The following is a 26633-nucleotide window of genomic DNA, read 5'->3' as shown; positions in this document are numbered from 1 at the left end:
TGTATGTATTTTTAAATCTATTTCTCATAGGTGTTACTGTTCATTTACCTTTGTGCTATGCCACTCCCTTGTTCATGTGAAATTCTATCTTTTTTCCCCACTTTATCCTCATGGGATCTGTCCTTTCATTCATTCTGCCTGCCAAATGTCATTTATTTGTGCTGGTATCTGTGAGTGCATGAGTGTGTGTGTGCGCGTACAAGCCAGTATGTGTTTGTGTGAGCCCACGAGTGTGCGAGTGTGCGACCGTGTGCGAATGTGTGAGTGTGCGACCGTGTGCGAGTGTGCGCAGCAATAAAAAAAAAAACACGGCCATATTTTATGGTAAATACTATGGTAAGCTAAATGCTCAGCCCAGTGGTTGGGTTGTGTAAATAACCCATCATTTTCTTTTTTTCAGCTCACTTCAGAATGCCTCTGTCTCATTAGTAAAGTCGTTTAGAACAGGAAAAGGAATACTATAAAAGGTCCATTCTGTTGAGCTGTAGCTCAATGCCATTATCCGTATCTCTAGCTTGGGTTTAGTGCTTTTAATATCCGGATCTGTATAACCTGAAGTTGCTGTAGTCTCACTGTGCTACCAGACCACTAAGAGGTAGAAGAAACCCAGAGGTAGAAATTCCAGCAGCATGTCAGTCAGTTCCTCAACTACAGGTAAATCACTCAGGATCATGTCCTTCTCAGCAGGAGATGAGTGTGAAATGAGTGGGTTTTTTTTGGGGGGGTGTAATACCACATCTACTGTTATTTTGTAATTGGTTCCCTTTAATAAAATCTGAACAAACAACAAACTAATAGCCACATGAACAACTTCTTTTTTACCTTTTTATGTCCAGCAAGCTTCATTATCTTGCTGCTCGTTTGATCCAGCATGAAATTAAACAACCAGAGCTTCTAGCGGTATCAGTTTAGAACACATTGTCCGTTTGTTGTGAATAAAGTATTCATATTCTGTTACATCCCCACAGGATTCAATGAGAAGATATTGTCATTATATCACAATGAGCAATGTGAACTTCAAAGCAGCGCTATTGTGAACATCACAATGCGTTTAGAATTCTTTCTAAAAAACTTCTTATTCATTTTTATTGCTTTCTATTTATCCAGATTTGAATAACTGGTTGTCAGACCTTGTTGGCTTCAATCTTATAAATGAACACGTTTCCCATTATACCGTTGCAAACTTTGAACAGCATCCAGTACACAAATGAAACAGAAGGCTGCACTGGCTGCTTGAAATAATTTTCATATTCACTCCACCCTCCTACCTTTCATCTGTAATAGGGTTTAAGTATAACCAGGAGAACCATTCAGTCTGGCTCGGTGACCTCAGTGCAGAAGAATGGGCATATGTGTAAGGTGTGGTCTCTCTAAAGCAGGTGATTTGGAGAATCTGTTTCTGCAACTGGACACTGGACAGCGTCATATCAACTCAATACTAATGGCTCAATAGACAAAAGGTCCGATTCACTGGAGTTAAAACACTCTTTGTGTGTGTGTGTGTGTATGAGAGAGAGTGAAAGAGAGAGAGAGAAATGGTTAACATATTGGTGCTAAATACTTTCAGGTGTCCTTGAATATTCAGTAGATCAAGTGTTTTTGTGTGTGCAAATGTGCGTTGTGTGTTTTAGTGTAGAACATTTACTGATGCCTGTGAGCTTTTGAGTTCAAATGATTGAATTTTTTTTTAATGACTTTGTTACTTGACGTCATAAAAACAATCATTTCTAAAGCACATTAAAAACGTCAGTGGAAACGTTCTGATGTAAGTAAGAATCATTTCAGACAGTTCTAGGGACATTTAAGGGTCATTGCATGAAAAAGTGGAAAAATATTATAAATTTCTACATGAATTAGATGCTAACACATGAATGTATCTCAGAAATATGGCTAAATATGTGATGACAAGAACGATCTAACCTGTGGAAAAGTCAAAACTCCATTTAAGTTTTATGGTTAAGTATCTACTCGGACCTAAAATCAACAGATAATGTAGTTTAATTGAAATGTATGACATGGTAGTGATGGACATTGATGTATTCATTCAGTTTCATTCATTACTGTATCCTGGTCAGGGTCATGGTGGATCTGGTGCAGCTTGGTTTCCTCTGGGTTCTTCGGTTTCCTTCCCCTGTCCAAAGACATGCTTTGTAGGCTGATTGGTATCTCTAAATTGCCCATAGTGTGTGAATATGTGTATGATTGTGCCCTGTGATCGACTGGCATCTTGTCCAGGTTGTACTCTGCCTTGTGCCTAGTGTGTCCTGGGATAGACTCCAGGTTCTCTGCGACCCAGTAGGATATTTGCTGCGATGGATGGATGGATGGATGGATGGATGGATCCCGAATGAGCAATGCCAGAGGCAAAAAAAAAACCTGAGACAATGTGAAGAAGAAACCTTCAGTGGATCCAGACTCAAACAGGAAGCCTTCCTCATGCCAGAGAGTGTGATTATAAATCATTTCCCTTCTTTAACTGTAAATTGCATGGACTTAATGTGCCACTGGGATATTCAGTCTTGTTATAACATGTAGTCGTGTTGAAGTTATGAACTGTTTGATGGAATCACAGGAATGTACCCTGGAAGGGACAACAGTTTATCACAGGGCACCGTGTGCACACATTTACGTCCGAGGGCTATTTTAGTTTGGCAGTCCACCTCTTCCATGTACTTGGAAGGTTGGAGATAAAATGCAAAACAGAATTCCTGGGAACTCAGAATTTTTGTAAGGGGAAATCTTTATGAGCCATATTCTCTTTATATTCTCTGGCATGTTGTGCTGCACTGTGTTGTATTTTGCTTAGTTTTGTCACATTTTCCACATTATTTCTATGAGTAATATAAACGTTTCCTACCAACAGCCAGACCACGTCCAGACCACATAAGGATCAGGAAATCGGGGTGGAGGGGCTTCAGGGGGATGGATAGCTCAGATATGTAATATGTTTGTCCTGGTCTGGTGTTAGGTTCATTCTCAACTAACAGTGAACCAATATGAATAACATAAACGAAGGAAAAGGATGAGAATAAGAGCAGCTCGGTTCACAGTTCCACAACGAGAAGGACTATTCATGTGAACCTGCACAAGGTTTGACATAAGCAAACACGATAAAGGAAGTACTGTAATATCCATTTGTCAGTTTGCCTGGTAATGCCACTGTGTAAATGTCTTTGTTTGAACATAAGTGATAAACCTTCATTGAGCTACAGGGAAATGGAGCCACATGTAGTCTGCATTTAGAGGTCAAAATGGATAAGTATTCAATTTTGAGATTTCTGATATGGATGTAAAATTGCTTGGCCATTTTAAACGATTTCATTTCCCTTTGCTTTTTATTTCCATTATTTGGCCTCTTATGAAAAGTCCCTTTTTAATGACCGTCAAACGGGTATCATACCAGCTGTAAATCACTGCACTTGAGTTACTCTGTGTTTTGAAGGTTGGCGCTGTTTCAATTCTCCTTGCACTTTAGGTAGACTAATAATGACTTTATATATATATATATTATTTTTTTTTTTAACCAAAATGCAAATTTATAACAAACACAAAGAACCAAGGAAGGTTTATTCCTTTATCTGTTGCTCTTTAGCATATTGTATTATAGTATAGGTGTTATCACACTTGTTAGTCCTTTTACCCAGTCTAAATTAGTCACACTTTTCATCCAAAATTAAACTTAGCATTATACAACATACAAGACAAAGGGAACAGATGTACTGTAGGGACACTGAACTGTACATTTAACTTGATGTGCTTTTGGAATTCTATCAAATCATTTCTTAATGATATTTTTTCACTTCTCCTGGCATAGCTCAGGCAAGGATTCTCAACACCAGCCACATGTTATAACTCATTCTGGGGATTCCCAGATACTCCTAAGACAAGATTTTATTCTCTTACACCTGCGGTTGTCAACCTGGGGTAATCTTCTGAGCTATCTGTATCACATTAACTCATTATTCTGAGGCACTACTGGATAGGGACCTCATTTGTTGCCACAGCCACTAGCTTTCAGTTTAAGGATAGAGGTGTTCAGTTAGAATCTGTTACCTTTTTTTTCCATCACTTTTTTTGAGGTTGGCATCTTGGGTCACTTCATAATCAGCAACAAATCATTCAGAAGCATGACCACAGTGCACTTTTGGCATCGATGTTATTTTTCAAATGGACCACTCACTGTTCTGGGAATGAATAGCACAAAGTAGTGACCCACTAGCAGACTTCCACAACATATGTCAAGGGATATGATCTTATCACAACTCAGCACTCGTCTAAACCCCCACAAAGCCATGCAAGAGAAATGAACTGGTCTGCTGTTGTATTGTCTGAGTAGAAGCAGCAATTGATTCATAGGTTTAGCTGTTGGGTGGAGACCTTTGTCCAGCACCCTGTCATAGACCTTTCTTGTGAGGCTGTGGAATGTGATTCTTAAAACTGATTCTTAAAGGTGTTAATATACCTTTTCATTTTTAATAGCGAGACACACTCCGAGACCATTACATAGGCGGTTCTCCTGGTGTGTTAATTTATCAGAAATTTAAAGTTGAAAAATAAAATGTCACCCATTTTTCTACAACTAGCCTCAATAAATAGCAACAACAAAATGATTGTTTATATGAAATCCACATTTTAATGATTAGAAAGCTTACGTCCCCCAAACAGCAACTCCTGCATGGACCCTGCGTGTCCGTCAAGCTGCATGTGCTTGACTTTATGACCTAAAGCAATGCTGTTTTGAAGAGTAAATAAATTGTTATTCTAATTTAGAAACAGGATCTATAAAAAGAATGAACGTGTGTTGGCAATCGTGTAGAAGTGAATCCAGTGCCACAAGTTTCCTGAGTGTCTATGAAGGACAACTTCCTAAAGTGTATATATAAAACCTATTCATCTCGTAACAGTGTTTTCAAAGCCTTCTGGTTGTTTTAACATCTTAGCAAAACTACATTTTTAGCTGTTTGGAGATTTCGACATTTTTTTTTTTACCCCAGTGCTTAGCAAAGGCATAACTTGTGGGCATGCGTGGTGAGAGTTTGCACCAGAATTGGCACCAGAGTTTGATTTACGTCTAGGCAGTATAGAATTTATAATAGAAACAGAATTGAAGGTAATAACTTTTGGTGCTTCCTGAATGACCTGAAACAAGAAATTATGTACTGAAAAACCTGGAATCCAAGTCAAAATTACTTTCTATGATAAACTGAAGCAAGGGAGCAAATTGGATTTAAATGTTTATATCTTTAACACATATTTTGACAGATATTTTAATAAAATTTTAAAACATGACGTTCACTGAGTCTGCTGTGGTGCTCTTACTTATTCTGGGATTCAGTGAGCTCTAGCCTAAAGTCTGGGATAGTCATTTCTGAAAAGATCTAAATTTCTAAAGGTTTTATGGTCTGTGAGCCATATTTGTGTGGATTTGAAAGAATGCTTTGAATTATTGTCCTGTGAGAACATCTAAGGATGACTGTCTTGGCAAAAGCAGTGAGAATTTGCTCATGAGTGTCCTGGAACTTGACAGAGGTTCCTCATGCCAAGTATCCTAACAAGGGCCTTTGGAAGCAAAATGGCTTATTCACTAGCATTCAGTAGGTTATTCTTCTGAAGGATCTTTTCTGCATGACTGTAATTACATTTATTGGTGATTTAGCTCGATTATAAATCTCCATCTGGCAATGCATCCCACTTCCAATCAGTTCCAATGACTTTAGCAAACTCCATATGCTTTCATTTAAGGTTTGATGAGATTAGAGTACGGGTCTGGAACATTCAAATGCAGGATAAAAAAAAGATATGTAAGGAAAGGATGTTGGCTTTGTTAAACATATCTACTCATATACAAATGTCCATTTTTATGTTTATGTTCAAAATATTTAGCAAAGGACCATCTTTTGGATCTGTAATATGAACGTTTATACACTCTGTTGAAGGGGGATGAAATGTGTTTGGGTTATATGTCTCCAAAGCCTTTAACGCATTACTGATCTAAATGATTCTCGACTGCCGAATGAGGGGCTGGGACTGCTTGTGAGGATGAGCTGTTAGCAGGTCTTAGCCATAGAGACAGGTTTTTTTTAACATGCTTCTCTTCTCCCAGCTTTCCGCTACAGTGAAAAGTGTGGTTTCTCTGTAGATGACCACTTTAGCTTGAGGAGAACTGGCTTCAGCGTGGTCAGAGCTCCCACCTGCAACATGAAATCAAAATGTCATCGTTAATATGCATCATCAAGAATAAACTATTGTTTCTGGCATTCAAGCGGCAGTGAAAACACACTTTTTTCTGCTCTCGGGGCATCAAGCAAATCAGTCTCAAGACTTATTTATATTTCATTTTGATATAATTAGGAAGAGATTTGTTTATGCTCTGCTTCTCAGGCAATTCATAATTCATACACTTGCTTACAAATATTGGAAAAACAAAAATTTCCCCAAGCATTAGTGCGTTGAGATTTGAGCCCTGCAGCACAGCATTACTGGCCCTTTGAGAGACTGCCAGTGAAGTAGCACTGACATTTTATGTAACTTTGAAGACAAAACTTGTGAATTGGATCTTTTTCTGGACACGGTTCTGTACAGTGATGCTAACAGAGATATTACCTAATTCTGAGGGCATTTCAGGACTCCATTACATAACCAAACCGGAGTATGCCTTTAGGTATAATTGCGATTTCAACTATAACTTCAACTTTAATTGCGATTTCAACTTGGAAGGTTTTATCTGATTTGTGATTTTATGATATTATTAACATGTTGGGCTACGATAAGATCAATACTGTGGATTCAAAAAGTATTCAAACCTCTATGCGCTGGGGATGTGATTGTTATTATGGGACATTTAAGTGTAGATCGATGTACAATGTGATATCCATGTACAATGTGAATTTTTTTTTTCAAAATTAATTAAAAAAAAAAGTGCAAACTTCTTTTCGAAAGTATTTTTCAGTTCTTTGTAAAATCCCCGTTGGCACAAATTCCAGCTGCAAGTCTTGTTGGATTTGTCTCTACAAGCATTGCACACCTGGATTTGGCCACTTTATCCCATCATTCATGCCAGATCTTGTCAAGCTTTCTCAGATTTAATGGGAAGCGTCTGTGAACATCTTCAGACTTTGCAACACAGATGATGGATGGGGTTTAATCTCGGTTATGACTTGGCCTCTGAAGGACTTTCAGGGACCCAAAAGCCATTCTAGTGTTTTTTTTGTTTTAGCTGTGTGCTTAGGGTCATTGTTGTGTTGAATATTGTACTCTCACCCCAGTCTGAGTTTGCATGTGCTCTGGAGGAGGATTTATTAAAAGATGTTCTTACATATGGCTGCATTCATATGCTTCTCAATGGTTTCTAGTCTCCCTGTCCCTACTGCTGAGAACAACACCCATAGCATCACTATGTTACAACCATTTTTCCCTGGAGAGATGCATTAGCCAGGGGATGTGCAGTGCCATGACATGAGTGTCAAAGCCTTTTATACCTTCATATGCCTTATACTCAACACTGGCTTCTGTTTTTCCCACAAGCCTCAGAGATGGTTACCTGTTCAGCATGTTCTCCTGTTTCTTTACAGGACTTTTAAAGCTCTTCTGGAGTGGCTGGAGGTTCCTTTCTTACCTCTCTAAACAAGGCCCGTTGCTTGGTTTTTGTTCTGACTATGCAGTGTTAATCGTGGGCTCTTCCAATCAATTCAGCTTGCAATAAGCAATTAATAATCAATTAAACCAACCTGGATGATGTGAGAGATCAGTGAATGACCAGACCGCTCAGAGCACACAGGAAGTCTATAGTAATTCAAGCGCTCATTACAGTTGCAGTAAACAGAAAAGCAACTTAAAATGGGTAACAAACCTTTGGGTGGATGAGCTACAACAGCAAAAGACCACTACGGTCAGCCAGGAACACAAATCTGATGCTTTAATGAGCACAGAAACTCGACAATTGAAGCCTGTAAAAAGACCAAGTTATTTATTTATTTATTTCCCCTATTTTATTTGTTTTTAGGTTTCTAGTAGAGTACAGGTTGCTTATATGATTAAACTATGTACTGTAAATAAATTAGGCAGTAAAACAGCAGTGGACTAACAGTGTAGTGTAGAGATCAGGAGCTTAATGGCTGTGAGGAAGAAGCTGGTCCTGAGCCTTCTGGTTCTGCAATGAATGTTCCTGTAAGGAAGGAGGTTGAACAGGCTGTGACTTGGATGGGAAATGTCTCTAATGATGGGCACTAATGAGTTGAAGGTTTTCACCACCCCTTAAAAGGCAGAGTTGGTCAAGATGACCTCAGGAAATAAAAGCACTATTAGATCAAATACTTAATCCAAACAGTTCTGGTTCCAACATACCAACATCCATGCCACAATCAACCTCACAGAGATCACAATTTTTCTTCATTTGGGTGTCTGATAGGAAGATTATCTGAAGCTCTTGCTCTGTATCTGCATGATTTTTTAGAAATAGAAAGGCGAGGCAACTGTCAAATTTGTGTAAGTCTAGGCCCAACCTAGCCTCCGATTCTTGTGAAAGTCGATGCAATTGTCTAAATTTGAAGCCCATCTGCCTGAGCGTTTTTGTGTTTGTGCGGTAATAAGACGTTAGATTTGTTGGATCAGGTTAGATAAAGGTTTGATTAGTTCTAACAGTCTTCCTGTCCGCTCAAACCAGTGTAGTCACTGCTCACTGGACTTCATATTAAGAGTTTAATAGCAACAGATTACACATGCAAATATCACACACTGATCTACCTTTAACCTACTACCTCAACTGTGAGATAATGAAGGCATAATACAAACCTGGCCATGGAACAGCTGAGAAGTAGAATGTCTAATTCACTGAAAAAGAGGAGGCCATATGTAAAAATTTACTGCTCATCTGAATTGGATGCAATTACCATCAAGCCAAAGTCTGCACGATTAGTTTCATTTTAAACTATATACAGATTTGTCTGTGACAAAAAGATTTATGGATCTGTAAAAATACTCTTCATTATTTTGAGCTCATGCTGCATGGTCCTGTGACTTGTCCTGTCAAAGACATGACGTCAACATTATTAACATTTCATTTAGCATCTATTCTTCTTAACATTTTAGAATTTTAAATATATCTGTGAAGTTAGAAATATTTATATTCATACTGGTTTGTTGCAATACCAGATTTGACCTGTTGATGTGTAGATGTTGTAGTTTTAGTGTTACAAGACCTTCATCACTGAGGAAGAATTTATTAAAGGTTTTTCATTTCTACTTGGCTACTGTAAACCGAGTAATAAAAATGTAATGAAAAGTGGTGTGGGAAGTTACTGAATACTCCGGACAATGAGTTTGCCAGCTCAATTTGTGTGTTTTATCTCCTTCAAACACGTTCTCAAATAAAACAAACCGCATAAGACATTAATACATTAACGTGAATGGTATCTTTATACATAATTAATTAAGTGAATTATTATAAGTTTGTAAGTATGAGACAATGTCAGGTTTATGATTAGAGCTGCTGTTGAAATATTCCAAAATAGTGATGCAAACAACAGGAAGTAAATATTTGAGAGATGATGTTTAGTTCATGATAATGGAAGTATCTGAACATTCAAAGAATAAGAGTGCCAAAGACATCGGTCAAAATGTTTTCTACTAGACATGTCTATCCAGACAGGAGTAAAATGATCAGACTGTGTACAGCCTGAGATTTCACAACTATATACTTGTTCCTTCCTTCCTTCCTTCCTTTGAGATGGATTGTGGCAGGCTGTAATGGAATGTGATGTACTTGACTGAATGTGATGTAGATTGACTGTGTTGCTTTTAATGGACTGTGGTGGATGTGCTATGGTCAATACTGGACTGTGATGGGATATGTTGGAATTAAGATGGACAGTGTTGGGCTGTAGTGGACAGTGTTGGGCTGTAGTGGACTGTGATGTGCTGTAGTGGACTGTGATGGGATATGTTGGACTGTAATGGAATTAAGATGGACAGTGTTGGGCTGTAGTGGACTGTGATGGAATATGATGGTCTGTATTGGACTGTGAGGGAATATAATTGCCAATATTGGACTCACTCACTCATTTTCTACTGCTTATCCGAACTCCAATATTGGACTGTGATGGTTTGTATTGGAATGTGATAGGCTGTTATTTACTTTATTGGGCTGTGATGAAATGTGATGGTCTGTATAAGGCTGTGATCGACTGGCAGACCATTATCCAGGGTGTATTCCAGCCTCACAGGCACTGTTTCTGAGATGGATCTTTATTACTGAATTATAATTAGTGAGACTCAGTTGATGCTGGATTTAACTCAGTGCTCATGGCACAGCTCATTGCTGACAGTGTGACGGTTTTTCAGGTGGACTGGGTAATCATCATTCCTCTCTTCCTTAGTTAAAAAGAAACCTGTCGAAATAGCACTGGGTATTACATGCAAAATAAGGAAAAGTTTGAAAATCCTGGCACAGTAGTAGGTGTAGGTGACAGTAGTACCGAAATGTGGGAAGTGCTGGGAATGGTGTCATGGGGAAAGAGAGCACTGAGAATCCCAGGCTTGCCATTCATCTCCATGTGAAGGACTGAGATGCAGAAAGAGGAAAGTCCTCACTCTATCCATTCCCATACCTAACAAACTTCTTTACCCTTTTATGAAGGTTCTACTTACTATTCACCGTTATAGCAAAGGGGCCCCTTAAATGACAGGAAGTGAGAGAGACGGCTGTAGAAGTAGCTTAAAAAAAATCAAAAGAGGGTTTTATGCAGGACATGGGGGAAAGTGAAAAGAGCCTTGTCTTGCACAAACCTCTCTCAGTCTGCAGTAATGTTTACCTCCCTTTTTACCAGCCGTGTCTTTGATCAAATTCAGAGGTCTGAATTATGAGTTTTAAAAAAATCTGGATTGAATGCACATGTTGATCAGAATAGAGCACAATGCAAGCAAGGTAAGAGTTCTTACAGTTGTTTCAAGCTTGTTACAATTCTATAGTAAACATGGTTCCTGTGGATATATGGGTTACTGGTAAGAATTATGAGCTCTGCTTTATCAATTATGATCCATGTTCTGCATGTGTGGAATTACGACACAGTGATCCAAGACATATCACATAGAGTGATGACTATATTCTATATTCTGTTTAACGTTGATTATTTTCCTCATGTGCAATCACATTTACAATACACATTTTTTGTGGTGTTTTATACACACACAGTACAGTTATAAGTTATATATATTTTGTTTTGTAGCAAGTGTAAAGTCTCTGTGTTAAACAAAATCATAAACATTAACAACGATTTAACTTAAAGCTGTGACATGTGCAGTCCAGTTGTAGGCCAGACATCTGTGACCTTATAAATGTATCTTTAAAGACCATAAATAGAGCGAAGAGAAGGAAACATGTTTTTAGATATTTTTTCTCTCTTTCCTCTTGTCTTTCAGGGTCAGGTGGAAGTGTGTGCAGTACTGCAGGATCCTCAATCTGTTCAGGAAAAAGCTGAATACTATGTGTTATTAAAAGGCTCACAGATCCACCATGTCACCACAGCTCAGAGGAAGGAAAAGAGCCATTTACTGAGCTTCATCATACCTGGTAGGTCTTATGGGCCTATCATAATTACAAGTCAATATTTAATATTGCTCCACATTCACCTCCAGAATCAGCACTTTTCAAAAAAATGAGCAGACAAAATTGTGTAATATTCATAACATGCGTCAATCATGTTCTTCAAACATGATAATGACTCCCTCACACAGGGGTGTATGAAATGCTTTGTATATCGTGTATAGTGCATTCCAGTTCTAGTGACAGGAATGGTTTCTTGCTACTGGCACTACATACTGCATGGTATCCAATTACAGAAAGGCAAAAATATTGGTGTGCAATTTTCAACCATATTAAAGTTGCTTTTTAATTTCTAAGAAGATCTTGTGTTTTCACTATCATGGCCTGGGGCCAATTCTGGTACAGGAACCAACCCAGCCAGTCTGTGCCAGGAAAGGCGTCTAGCGTAAAAACTGTGCCAAAATAAATATACGTGGCTCAGTTGATTCGCTACAACAACATAGTTTTTCCTTTAAAAAGCTTTTAAAATTATGGTGGTGCAGTTGTTAATGACAAACTGTTCGTTACTTTCAATAGCATTGTATGAGACAGCTGAAGTATTAACATTTTATTTTACATTTTTCTTTGTTTTGTACCACCTTCCAATATTTAAAATAGTGACAGTGATTCTCAATGCATTAGACTTATTTTGGCTTTGACCAGCGACTACTGACGTTGCACCACATGAACAACTAAAATTCTAAACAATAGCTATGTTTGCTCAATGCAGTAAAAAATAAAAACAACACAGGAAATGCAAACATATTTGCTAGGAAAATGTAGCTATCACACTGAATATCTTTGTGGATATTAATAAACTATCTATTGAGCAAGGTAATTTTAATTTAAAAAAAAACCAAATCTATTAAAGTTTTCTTTTATTTTTTATTAAAGGTCACAATGTGGCAGAAAAGGTCTCTGTACAGTTGTACTGCTGGGATGAGAGCAGCAGCTGCAATCAGCCAACCCTGATGTCAGAGGAACTCTCACTGGAGTACAAATGGGACACTATACAGGAAGTGGCTGATCTCCTCATATCTGACCCTGATAACTTTACAACCAGCACACATGTAGACATCCAGAGAAAGTTCTGTTCAGGAGACAGTATCCAGCCGGAGCAGAACAGTTCAGATATGAATGAACAGCATGGCATGTCAACACTAGATGAAGAAAGTTTAAGACTTAGCCAAACACTCAATAAAATGAAAAAAGAATCAGGGAGTCACAATCCAGAGGAAACTCCTGAATGTTGTGAACCTGATCCTGGTGAAGGATTCAAACTGGAGCCATGCGGTGAGGTTGATGTGAAAATCACACAAGCAGTTTCTAACATGTTCTCTCTGCTGGAGTGGAGCAACCAAAAGTCACAGGAATCACAAGGTAAGAGCATTACACTGGTACATTTCATTAGCCTTGACTGTTTTCTGGATAGAGATCTAAACTGAAAACAATTCTGAGTCTTTTTACTGTAATTAATTAATTAATTAATTAATATTTTTTTTTTTTAATATTTGTTCCTCTCTGGGAATATTTAACCTCCTTAGACATAACAGCTTTTTTTGGTAGGTTGTACATGGTGGTGGTGGTGGTGCAGAACCCTTTGAATTTGACCTCAGGCCACGTCGGGACGTTATAAACCTGGAATTTAACAGTTGTTATATAAAGCAAAACCAGCAGGTAGAGATTTGCAGAATAAACTCTGGAAATATCTAGAGGCTTGTTGCACGACCAGGAGCTTGATATAGACTTGATTTATCACCCCAATAATGACAGCAGAGGTGTGAAGCTTGAACAATTGACTCGTGAGGAGGTGTTTTGTGTTTTCTGATACAACTCCCTTCCCCCATCTCACTAGTAAGTAATGTTTTGTCTGGTCGTCTTGTCTCGTCTCATCTCGCCTTGTTTGACATGGTGACAAACACAACCTCTCGTAGTAAACGGCAAATATTCTTGAGTTGATGAATGTGAAATAAAATCCATCAATGTATGTTTGATTTGACTAGCATTTGACAGGTATATAGATAAAGCCACTATATTTATTAGAGATGCACCTAAATTTCAGCCCACAAAACTATTTGAACAGAAAATAGTCCGGAATATTTTGAAAGGAAAATACTTGGCAACCTATAACAAAAATACTATGCATGGAGCATAGTGTAAACAAAATTAAGGATGGCTAACTGATCAATAACTATTTAACCATGTTTTCAGAGGTGTGACCCAAAAATGTCATTGTCAAATGCATTGGAAAATGGACACCATTTTTTTTCTTTCCTTTAACCAAAATCTTTACACCCCTGTTTCAAAGCTAATACATAAAACCAATGGGAATCTGGCAACCCTTCAAGGAACTCGGGGGAGAGTGTGCAATGTCAATACTCTGTAGCACAAAAGTGATTTTGAATCCTGTGTTGTCTGAAGATTAGACTGTTTTCCTCTATATGATGTTTGCACAGATGAAGCAGTATTAGCGCTGCCTTGTAATCTAGTACATAAGCATATTGGGGTGTGCTTAAATTGAGGTGAAGAGAAAGCAAATGTTTTATACATCTATGAAGAAAATTAAATTATCCTGATTAAAATGTGTTTAAATGTACAGCTCTATGTTTGATAGAATTTAAAGAGTGACTTAAATCATCCAAGTATTTATTTAGTGCTAACGAAGGATTAATTGCTCGTCTCTTAAGCGAATTTCTACCTGTTTAGCAGAAATCCAACCCTGATATGCAGTGCTTACAGCTTTAACAGCTTTCCACCATGTCTCTTGTTACATGTACTCTACAGAAAAGTGTCTTTTTTTTTTCTTTTCTTTTTCATTTTTATGATAAAATTTCGTGACTATAATGACATGACCTATAAAAATTGAACCTTTGTTTAATCCGACCTTTTATCTTTCCCAATATTAAATATCCCAATATCCCAAGTCAGCATTAAACAGTGTTTACTTTAACCCAGTAGTTACCAAGGTACACACCTTGTTTGGTTTGTGAAGCCAAATCACAGATTGAATTACAAAACATGTTGATATGTTTGCTGTGGGAAGTTTTCCCTTCATCATGACCGAATAACTGTTTTTCCCAAGCAAATATCCCCGTGCACTCGCTGCCACAGGGAAAAACATTAGCAACGTCAGCACTGCACCTGCTCACCGTGTGTGTGTGTGTGCGCGCGTGTTTTTGCGTGTGTTTGTGTGAGTTATTAATGTGTAAACTCACCAGGCTGGTTTTGAAGTGATGTTTTGGAAATATGCTTAGTTTACAACCTGGGAATAGAAATGGCATTAGTCTTCGTCACCCATTAGTCTTAGTCACCACTCACTGGGAAAATAACGCTCCTTCAGACACTGGATTCTGTACACTGCTGAATGTTCTTAGACATAGTGTGACTTAGTGACGGCTGGTTATTGTGGTTTACATTACAGCTTAGATTAAGATGAATGCAATTCGGTTTAAAACAGATTTCTGCACATCATTATTCTGTTCTTGTTGTTGTCTTCAGTCATTTTTTCACCACCGAGGCAGGAAATATTCTGTTTAATTAAGAAAGTGTTCTAGCATCAAACATTATTAACACTTTCATTCCTGTTTTATGTCTAATTTATTAGCAATAAAAGCTCCAATGTGCAGCTAACAAATGTAATGTAACAGCATATGGTGTGCTGAAGTCTTAATCGTGATCGTGTAGTCATAGTACTGCATGCCAAATGAACGTGAAATGAACCTCAGTAAGATCTCGGCGTTGTTTCATTTTCCGCTTTTTAAACAGCTAGTTTAAACTTTTTTAAACTACTCAGATGGATTGCTAATATTCTTCTCCTGGCAAAACATATCAGTAAAATTCACTAACAGCTTTCAGCCTTTGTCTCATCCATTAACCTTCAAATTCAGTGGCATTTTTTTCAGTGGAAACATTTCTGGATTTAAACAATATGTACATTGTTGTCAGTTACTGTCAATTTTGGCAGAAGTATGTAGCAGTCTACCTTTTTCTTAATAAAAAAAAAAACATACATAAAATATGCTATTTGAGCACATATTCCATCATTATAGAGCAAAACATCCAATAAAATGATATTACTTTGCTTAATCGAATTATTTTACCCCATAATCTAAACATATTATTACACATCATGAATTTGCATAAAGCAAAACACGAGAAAGCTTTCTCCTGATTCTCTATCAACATGTAATTGCCTATAAAAATATCCATTTAAAATTAAAATGCATCATTAAAACTAAGAGGATTAATGAAACATCAACAGAGATGCACTATAGACATTCTATAGATAACGTGGTACAATTATGTTTTTTTTGTATATTCTTTGTCATTGACATCCTTATGTCAGACGAGATTTCGAAATCTTGGCATAAATTTAAGAAGAGCATAATTTCCATTGGATGGCACAGTGGCCTAGTAGTTTGCCTCACACATTTGCCTGCCTCACACCAACAGGGTTGAGGGTTTGATTCCTACCTCTGCCATGTGTTTGTGGAGTTTGCATGTTTTTCCTGTGCCTCAGGGGTTTCCTTCGGGTACTCTGGTTTCAAGACATGTGTTGTAGGCAGATTGGTATCTCTAAATTGTCCAAAGTGTGTGAACGTGTGTGTGAGTGCACGGATGTGCCCGGTAGTTGATTGACATCCTGGGTATGGTGTACCCTGCCTTGTGCCCTTAGTCTCCTGCAATAGACTCCAGGTTCCCTATCAACCAGTGGGGTAAGTTGTGTAGAGAATGGAAGGATGGTTAATTCCCACGGTCTAATTATAATAATTGAAGTGCTTGTATATACTGTAGTAGAATTTGAAATTGTTTTCAAATGCATATTTACATTTTACATTTACAGCATTTGGCAGATGCCCTTATCCAGAGCGACGTACATAAATGCTTAAATCTCTCTCAATGGATACATTAATGCTGGCTCACTAGGTTACATACTTAAGATACCATGAGTTTAAAACATTGTTCAAAGTTACAATGAAAGTTTCAAAGTTTTTTTTTTTTTTTAAATGCAGAAGATAGGGAAAGAAGTGCTAGTTGAAGTGTTTCCTGAATAAGTAGGTCTTCAACCGCCGTTTGAAAATAGCCAGTGACTCAGCTGTCCGGACCTCTAGGGGAAGTTCATTCCACCACCTTGGTGCCAGAACAGAGAAGAGTCTTGTAGTATACTTGCCTTTTACCCTGAGAGATAGTGGGACCAGTCAAGCAGCACACACAATGATTGATGCTCATGCAATAGTGAGATATCTCATTTAAATGAATGGAAATGTAAACACTGAACGTGATCAGATATTTACATTTATGGCATTTAACAGACACCCTTAACGAAGTACAGTGCGACTTACCAAAGTCTCAGTTTTTGTGTTCATTCCTTCAGAGTACATTTCCTAAGACCTCGGTTCCTGAGTGAATCTAACCCAAGGTGTATGAAAGCTCTTCTGCCAGCAACACCTTACCGAGGCTGTTTTCACACTTTCAGTTATTTTCATAAACTTGCCACAGTTTGCTTTGAGTGGTCAGTATTTTGTTAATGTGTCAAAGCTGTTTGGGATCCAAAGCGGAGCAGAGAACAGATCACTGGTTCTGTTGAAAATGGTAGACTGGGGATTGATTGTAGTGATCTCAGTTGTGTGTTGGATGTTGTAGCCTAGTAGTTAAGGCATTGGACTACTGATTGGAGGGTCATGAGTTTGAATCCCAAAGCCACAAAACTGCCACTGCTGGACCCCTGAACAAGGCCCTTAACCCTCAATTGCTCAGCTGTGTATATGATAAGTTGCTCTGGATAAGCAATCTTCAAGGCTTCTCTATTTGAGAATATCGTTTTTGCAGTGTTTCTGCAGGAGGAGATTTGAAAAGCCACAGTTTTTCACTGCTTGACTGATAAAACCAGCAAATGACATTTTGTAAACCTAAATAAACGTGACAGGGAATTTCACATTTGAGCCAAACTAGAGCAGATTATGAGCCTCTTCACTTAATGAGCACAGAAGTGATTACAGTATATTATGTGTAAATGCCCTAAGAGACTTTCATTAAAATTGAAATTGAGCGTACTTATCTCAATGAATGAGTTTAAGCTGTATCTCAACCGAACATTCCAAACTGTCTGCACTTGTTCTTAATTTTGTTTTAATCTTGTTTTATTGTTGTTGGAAATGTGTGTGTTGTGATTATTGTTCTATGTACTTAATTTGTTTTATGTTGTCTATTGTGTGCTGCTACCTTGGCCAGGGCTCACTTGTAAATGAGATATTTATCTCAATGTGATTTTATCCCTGGTTAAATAAAGGTATAATAAAAATTAGTGTATACATCTATACATTATATCATCTTGTTTTACCCCATACAGCCCCAGAACAGCTTTGCTGCCAGAGCTAATGAAGGATTTTATTTTATTTTTTCCAAAAACTTAACCTTAAAGGAAACATTGTGTTTTCTGCTCAACAACTAATATGTCATCCACTATTAGTGATTTTAAATCGAATTTTATTTATTTATTTTTTTTTTTTAACATGTTCTCATATTGTTGTTCTTTCAGCTTTCCACCACATTGAGACCCCTCTGCACATAGCTGTGCGTTTAGGTCTGTATCACCTCACACTCTTCTACCTTCATCAGTCTGGAGGTCAGGAAATGGCAACACTGCCCAATGAGGAAGGACACACTCCTGCTGAACTGGCCCAGAGCAGAGGCAATGCAGCAATTATAAGTGCTTTATCCAAGTAAGTCACCCTTATGAGTGTTTTTCCCCTAAAAATAAGACATAAATATCTATGTGAGGTTTTAAAGAAATCAACCTATGGAACTTTTTTCATGCTATGAGCACATTTCTAGTCTTGCTTAAGAAAAAACGTGTAAAACAATAAACCCAGGTTTTCCCCCCAGATCTTATTGTTTTTCAGTTTATGGAAAAGTGTACAATATTTAATTTATAACAATTAAATACTGGCAAGTCAATACGCTTCATCGCAAGTCATATTACAGATTTAACTTGCATGTTATTGATCTTCACATAAGAAATAGATATACATTATATGCCTATTTGTATGTGGACATCTGACTATCACACCCATATTAGGACCTTCCTCAAACTGTTGTCATAAAGTTGGAAGCTCGCACTACAATACACGTTCAAGCACTAACAATGCACCTGTGCACAAAGCCAGCCCCACGAAGGCATGGTTAACATGGTTACAGTGGAAGAACTGTCCTGACCTCAACCCCAAACCGCCAAGCACCTTGAGGATGAACTGAAACACTGACTGCACCCCAGACATCCTCATCCAACATCTGGGCTTGAGCTCCTTAATGCTCTTGTGACTAAAAGGACAAATCTATAGCACATTTCAAAATAGCTGAAGAGCAGCAGGGGGACAAAATCTAGCATGAACTATTTAAAAAGCATATATGGGTGTACAGGTCAGGTGTCCACAAACATTTCACAAAACAAATTCATGAAAACTCTTGTTCGTTGTAGTTCTATCTTCAAAGTAGTTTTCTTGCTCTTGTAGTCAGGAAAGTCGCTCCTACTCTTGGATCGGATATATTTTTATACCAATGTTAATGATGGACAATTCTCACTGCTGTGGAACTTGAAGTTACACACGCACACAATAATTAATCATGAAAAAGCCCCCTGGCCCTGGCCAGCATTTTTCATGTTTTTTAGTTTCAACCCATTAATAAAAGAAATGCTTTGTTCATTCATTCATTCATTTTCTACCGCTTATCCGAACTACCTCGGGTCACGGGGATCCTGTGCCTATCTGAGGTGTCATCAGGCATCAAGGCAGGATACACCCTGGACGGAGTGCCAACCCATCGCAGGGCACACACACACTCTCATTCGAAATGCTTTGTTGTTTTTTTAAATATACTTGGATGCTCATCATAGTACCTCTGCTCCCTGACCAAATATAAGGTTTATTTTATCCAATGGTTTATGCGATTGTTTTGTTCAGCCTTTTAGCTTGCAGAGAGGAGAGACCAGTGTGGATGTCCCAAATCTGGGCTGATGAATCACACCTCCTCAGATCGTACCCATTAACCAGTTCCTTCGTCCTGACGGTCAAACACACAGTTTATTTTGATCCCCAGAGGAGCATCCAGCTCTATAGGGAAAAACACGGATATGTAGAAAGCCACGTGCAGGTGAGTGTGTACTGCATTGTGCTGCGCTGATGATTTACACACAAGGATGTCCGCTTCGGAACAATTAGCAATTCATTCGATTTGTTTGTTACCAACAATCATAAATCTTTGAGACTAGTGAAACACAAGGAGCTACAAATACTGTATTACTGTGTGCTGTGTTGTAGGAGGCTGTTCTCACTGAGGTGGAAGAGAAAAGCAGACCAAACCAGACAGATGACTCCAGTGATGAAGGTGAGTCAGTGAACTTGGTTAGAAATCCCCTTCAGATTTATTGGCACCCTTTATGGAGATTAATATATTAAAAACTGACACTGTAGTTCTGTTGTAGTGGTTTGTTAATTTGTCAATTGACATTCGATTATACACATTATACAATGATTTGCTTGGACATTTGGGTAATTATCTTTGGGCTAATGAGATCTAGATGATCCATTCATGGCCTCTTTGATGGTTTGTTGGTTGATGCAGTGAAACTGAATGTGTTCTTCAGTGTCGTTCTGTACTGTAGCTCTTTGTAGCTGAATAGCTGTTAATGGGATTCAGTAAAGTTCTACAGTTCTGTGTGAAAGTAGCTCAGCAGATACGATGTTTTTTCTTCTAATTCACAATGTCTAAACCCAGAACGAGTAAGAAAAGTGACCATGATAACGGACGGGAACAAGGCTTGGAGGACCAAATGAAAAAATAAATATACTTTGGTGCAGAAGTGGATCTGGATATTGCACTGAAAGTCTCATAGCAAAAAAGACTTGGCAGCACACACTGCAAACATGGAACGCTTAGTGGTGTTTAATCATTTGTACTTATCCGGTCACTTTCTTTTGCTTGCTTTTCTCGTTTGTTATACTGTCTCATCTCATCTTTCAGCTCTTTCTTCACGTCCCTGTTTTACTTTCCTTGCTTCTTTTTTTTTTTTGCGTTTTAATGCTCCCGCTTGCCATTTTCTCTCACTGCTCGAGTATTGACCTCTTTCTCGTGCTCTTGTTTTCCTCTGTTCCACCCTTCCCCCTTTTTTTGTCACTGTGAGTTAGTTCAAGCAGGGTTGTTAGGGTACATTGGGTGAACTTGGCTCAGTCAAGAGGACATTGTGGTAGTATGTGGGATGATGATGATTATTTTACACACACACACGCACACAGTCTTTGTGAGCCGGCTCTTGCTGGGTTTTCCAAACGTATCTGGTATATGAGGGCAGATTCTTTTGTCTTAAAAGGAATCACTGTTTTCTCAGAATTATATGGATATGCTGGGGTGAATGATGGACTTTTTTTTTGCCAAAAATGAAACAATAATTAATTCATTGTATATTCTCAAATAAGCAGATTTTGATTCATCTTTCCAGCCGGAAGCAATCTGATACAGTAGTTTGTTCTGCAAATAGGAAGTTTCTATTTTTAGCCTTTTTTTTTCTAGCTATGACTTGTGTTTTGCATCAGGGCTGGAATCCCAAAGGACACAACAATATCTTGTGCGTGCAGGATTTTTAGTTACTTTCTGAACAAATAAATTTGTCAGAAAATGTTCCAGGCAAACCAAAATAAGAAGTGCACAAGTGGGACAACACTTTGTCTGGATGCAGGTTACATTTACAGCATTTAGCAGACAGCATTTAGCAGACACCCTTATCCAGAGTGACTTACATTATCTAATTTTTTTTTTTATACAGCTGAGCAATTGAGGGTTAAGGGCCTTGCTCAGGGGCCCAACAGTGGCAGCTTGGTGGACCTGGGATCGAACTCACAACCTTCTGATTGTTAGCCCAACACCTTAACCACTAGTCTACCACATACCCCATTAAGATGAAATGCCCCATTTAGATTAAAACCCTAAATCATCAGCATGGTGTGAATTTGAAACCTTAACATTTTGCCAACTGACATTGTCTCAAAGCACAAGAAGATGCAGCCTTTATTTTGTCACTTATACATTGCGGCACGGTGAAATTTTTATTTTGCATACACCAAATTTGGAGGTTGGGGTTGGAGCGTAGGGTCAGCCATGATAAGCAGTGAGGGTTAAGGGCCTTGCTCAAGGGAACAACAGTAGCCTGTTGGTATCCAATCAACAGTACAGAACCCTGACCACTTGAGCTTTCACTGCCCCAGCTTTATAGAAGTATAGAAACAGAAAGAAAATCTGAATAAAAAGCCAGAGGTGAAGGTGGCAAGGAAAAACTCCCTGAGATGATATGAGGAAGAAACCTTGATAGGAATCAGGCTCGGAATGGAACCTCATCCTTATTTGCATGACACTGGACACTAAATAATTTAAATGTACATAATGTCCTTTCTACAACAGTTTATAGTCAAGTGGAATTGTGTAACCAAGAGCTCCTGTGGAACTAATAGGTCAGCGTCATTTCTGAGTTCATTACATTTACACTTACAGCATTTGGCAGACACTCTTATCCAGAGCCACTTACATTATCTCATTTTTATACAACTGAGCAATTGAGGGTTAGGGCCTTGCTCAGGGGCCCAACAGTGGCAGCTTGATGGACCTAGGATCGAACTCACAACCTTCCGATTGGTAGCCCAACACCTTAACCACTAGGCTACCACATGCCCATTACAGACTTAAAAAACTAATTCCTTCCTGCTGAAATCTTCAAATGTTCACTGATGAAGACCTGAGCACAAGTTTGACCAACGCATAATGAGGGTTGGAAAGGGGGCCAGAAATTTCCGGTAAATTTCCAGAAACCTTCCATGGGAACTTAATCTGGGGAATTTTGGAAATATTCTAAGTTGGAAACTCACCGGAAATTAATTCTAAATTTGGGGAAATTTATATAAACTACTGTATATAATATACAAACATAAATATAAACATTTAGTTTGGACATAAGCTGACATGCATGCAATCTAATACAGACATTTGGTGGTGTTTGTGGCATAGTTCTATTCTACTTATGCAATGCGATGCACAGATATAAATAATTAGTTGAACAATTGGAATATTTTGGAACAAAAAACATTTGACAATTGATGCAAATGAATAGAAATAGGCTAGCTAAATAAATAATCTTCAATCAGCATGCTTGCTAAAACAGACTATAACCTAGTTTGTACAATAATTCAGTCAAAAGTTACAAATTACAATTTTTATTTTTCTAAAAGAAGTATCTTATGCTCATTTAAGCCTGATTTATTTCAAAGGTATAGAAAAAAAACTTTATATAATGTATTTCTGTGATGCAAGGCTGAATTTTCATCAGCCATTACACCAGTCTTCAGTGTCACACGATCCTTCAGAAATCATTCTAATATGCTGATTTCTATATCTATCCCGATCCCTAATAAGCAAGCCAGAGGTGACGGCGGCAAGGGAAAAACTCCCTGAGATGATATGAGGAAGAAACCTTGAGAGTAACCAGGCTCAGAAGTAAATAGTGCTAGCTTACGTTTAGCATATCTGATTTACTGGCTGGCTAGATGTTGTATGAACACATTTTGGTATTTGCTAAATTTGCTAAGCTTTCATACCATTGATTATATATATATATATATATATATATATATATATATATATATATATATATATATATATATATATATAATAAATAAAAATGCAAAACTGTGGAATCAATATTTCTGTGGTAGTCAGAGCCTACCACAGGGGGAGGGGGGAGTAAGGGGGATTGATTGTTTTTATTATGTCTGCTCAGTCAGTGTATTTGTATTTACAATGGTATAATTTTGTTACACAATAGCTTACACAAAGCAGACGGGAGTTTGAAATACAACTTTATGTAATATGTAAATACTTGATGGAAATACTCACCAAGATGGACATTTTTTGACATTATTTTGTGTGAAGGATTTAAGAAACAATGTGTAATATGTTAGGGAGGAATGCACAGTGCATTAGGGGGGTTATGGCATCAACAGCCCTGCAGTAGGGATTGATAAATGTGCAGGGTAGAAATTCAGCTGAATTTTCAGCAGATCTGGTTGTTTTAACCAAGATTATCCTGCAAGATTGTATTTTTCAATTTATTGAAGTTCCCTGTTATAGGCTAATCTGCAATTTAGTAAATTCCCAGTTAATCCCATAAATTCCTGTTAATTCTAATGGAAAGTTTCCAGCCGTGAAAATTTCCGGAATTTTGCAACCCTAGCCTGAACCAGATATAGGACTGTTTTTGTTTTTAATCTCACTTCTGTAGTTCTTATTTCTGCATTTATTTCCTCTATCATACCCACTAAACCCACTCACCCTGACCAGGCACTTACTAAGGATGCTGTAAATGCATCCTTATGAAAGAAGGAATTCTGCTCGCAAAAGTTTGGGTTGTGTCCTGCAGCGTCCCAATAATGATGCAAAACCTTAGTCTCTTCCTCATGTCCTGTGCAGCATTTTGCCATCCTTTAAGGGGGAAAAAAGACAATAAACTCACTCCTATTTCAACACAAAACCTGTTAATGTTTTTGGTTTTGGTTTACTGTTTGTGTTGATTGTGTAAGAAGAAATAAAAGACTGTATTCTGATGACTAGGTAAGAGAAATTTGTTTACATGCCAACATAAAGGGGTGAAAAGGCAGGTGTTGAAAGCTTTAAGCAGATTTAAGGTTCGCTACCTGACGCACTTAACACACACAAGCTTCCTGTCATTGGTTACCATAGCGATCACTGCTTTACTGCTCTGGCTTCGATCCACAAGCTGTTTGTGTGACTTCAGCGCCTGTGTGGATCAGTATCCTCTGTAACCCGAAAGCTTGAGTCTTTGGCAGTTTATCAGCATCTACAGGGTATAATTAAGATTCGTTTCTGTATTTATCATCCATTAGAAGATACATAATAGAATGGAGCATCTGTATTAGTGCAAGGAAAAAAAATTTGAACACAAATTTACAGAGTTTACAGCGTAGTCAATTTTGTGTCTGTATTTTCACGGATGGATGTCTCACCTGCAGGTTTGAGCAGCCGGACAAACGCAGAGGATTGTGTTCTGCTGAACAGTGTAAGTGCCTCAGTGCTTCCCATTGTGTGTTCGTGTGACATGGTCCGCTTTTGCAAACATTTTCTATGTTCCGAATGATCACGTTTCTGGAAATAACATTACATGTGAGTGTGTTTAGTTGTTGTACATATTGTTCCCTAAAGCAAAAAATATCAGAAATGTTTAAACTGATGTGTTTACAACTGATGCGTTCAAGATACAACAGAATATTGTAGACTATTAAAGAGCAGCAATGGAGAAAAAGATATATTTGTGGTTTATTTGTAGTTTTTGTGTCTGTGTGTGTGTGTGTGTGTGTGTGTGTGTGTGTGTATTTGTGTGTTCATTAACTCTCGTTTTTTTTTGCCCTCAGGTTTTTGAAGAACAGCTTGTTCTTTCTCTGGATGAAGACGAAGAGAATCCCACCACATATAATTCAGGTATCTAATGATCTATTCTTCTGCGCTTAACTCTACCAAAGGTTCCTCTCCCTGCTCCTGGAGAACACACCAGGGTTTGGGATCCTGTGCCATTGTAGCGTTGTGGTATAGAACCGGATTAAAAGACGAACCTTTTCCTAATCTGCAATTCTGTATTAGAGGGAATAAAATAAAGGTGAAAAATCTAGGCACTGATTGATTCACTGATAATCACTGAGCCTTTAATGGACACTTGTCCATTGCTTTAATTGGTTAGATCTGTTAATGACACAGGCTTCACACAACATTTAAGAAGAGCTATGAGAATGTTTCATATGGTATTGTATTTGACACACACACACACACACACACACGCACACACACACACACGCACATACACACATACATACACAAATACAAATACACATGAACACACACACACACACATACACAAATACAAATACACATGAACACACACACACACATGCATATACACACATAGACATTCACACACACAAACACCTACAGACTAATTGCACAGATGGTTGGATTTGCATATCTGACAGTTAAGATCTGTTTGTGTTGCTTTACAGTGGTCTCTTTGGCTGTATTTGTATGATTATTATTATGACTATTATTACTCTTCTTCTTCTTCCTCCTCTTCTTCTTATTCTTCTCATTATTATTATTATTATTGCATTTGGCCTCGCTGTTTTCTTACTGTTGAACATCTGGAAAAAAAATAGCTAACTTACCCACTGGCATATTCTAGGGTCTCTGTGGTAAAATACATTTTCTCTTTCCCTCCTAGACACACATACACATACACACACACACACACACACACACACACACAGTCTTATTCATACTTACATGCACCAGGAACAGGACAGAGAAGGAGGAGGATGCTGAGTGGGAGGAGTTTGTCACCGTGGCAATGTAAAATGCTTCCTATAAGTTGTCAGGGTCACGGCTGTAAGAATGAAGGGGGGTACGCTAACATCTTACTTTCTGAGAGACTAGGTTTTGAATTTACACACACACAAACACACAAATTCGCTGTTGTTGTCCTTGTTTCTGTTAGAGGTAGTATGCTCTTGTATCTCGTAATGTTTTGTTATTAGGGTAGCATTTGGTCCCACATAAAAATGTAATCCAAGAACACGGAAAAAGGGGGAGTCAGAGAGAGAGAGAGAGAGGGAGGCTAAGGGAGGAGAGAGAATAAAGCAGTCATGACTTCAGTGCTCAGCCAAACTTTACTGGAGTCCCTGCTCAGCACAACTCGCACCACGAAGACATCTTAAAAAAAGTGAGGATTAAAACCCAAGGCAGACATCTGAAGACCATTTGCACAGGAGTTCCAGCACACACTTCCAGCTATTCGCACCATACACATCTCTCACCAGAGTGAAAAAAGAGAGAGGATAAAAAAACACTCACGACCTGAAGAGGAAAAAAAGGAGCTGAAGACAAAGGTGTTAACGTGAGCTCGAGTCGGACGTCTGGAGAAAGTTCAACAGGGGAAATTTTGCACAGGATT

At 38.2% G+C, this 26633-nt stretch overlaps 1 protein-coding gene across 6 annotated transcripts in view; it reads left to right on the top strand.

The window, feature by feature from the left end:
• Nucleotides 1-26633, top strand: part of arhgef28a (Rho guanine nucleotide exchange factor (GEF) 28a) — a 78205-nt gene that overhangs the window by 11121 nt on the left and 40451 nt on the right. For all 6 annotated transcript variants that reach the window (XM_060863312.1, XM_060863315.1, XM_060863313.1 and 3 more), the window contains 7 exons: nucleotides 11416-11566; nucleotides 12473-12958; nucleotides 18117-18300; nucleotides 19540-19729; nucleotides 19897-19963; nucleotides 24649-24695; nucleotides 25048-25114. In XM_060863312.1, coding sequence (XP_060719295.1) covers nucleotides 11416-11566; nucleotides 12473-12958; nucleotides 18117-18300; nucleotides 19540-19729; nucleotides 19897-19963; nucleotides 24649-24695; nucleotides 25048-25114 — 1192 coding nt within the window. The remainder of the gene's footprint in view (nucleotides 1-11415; nucleotides 11567-12472; nucleotides 12959-18116; nucleotides 18301-19539; nucleotides 19730-19896; nucleotides 19964-24648; nucleotides 24696-25047; nucleotides 25115-26633) is intronic.

Source organism: Tachysurus vachellii, chromosome 26 (genome assembly GCF_030014155.1).
Source record: "Tachysurus vachellii isolate PV-2020 chromosome 26, HZAU_Pvac_v1, whole genome shotgun sequence".
Taxonomy (NCBI): Eukaryota; Metazoa; Chordata; class Actinopteri; order Siluriformes; family Bagridae; genus Tachysurus; species Tachysurus vachellii.
This window is presented reverse-complemented; position numbering and strand designations above follow the sequence as displayed.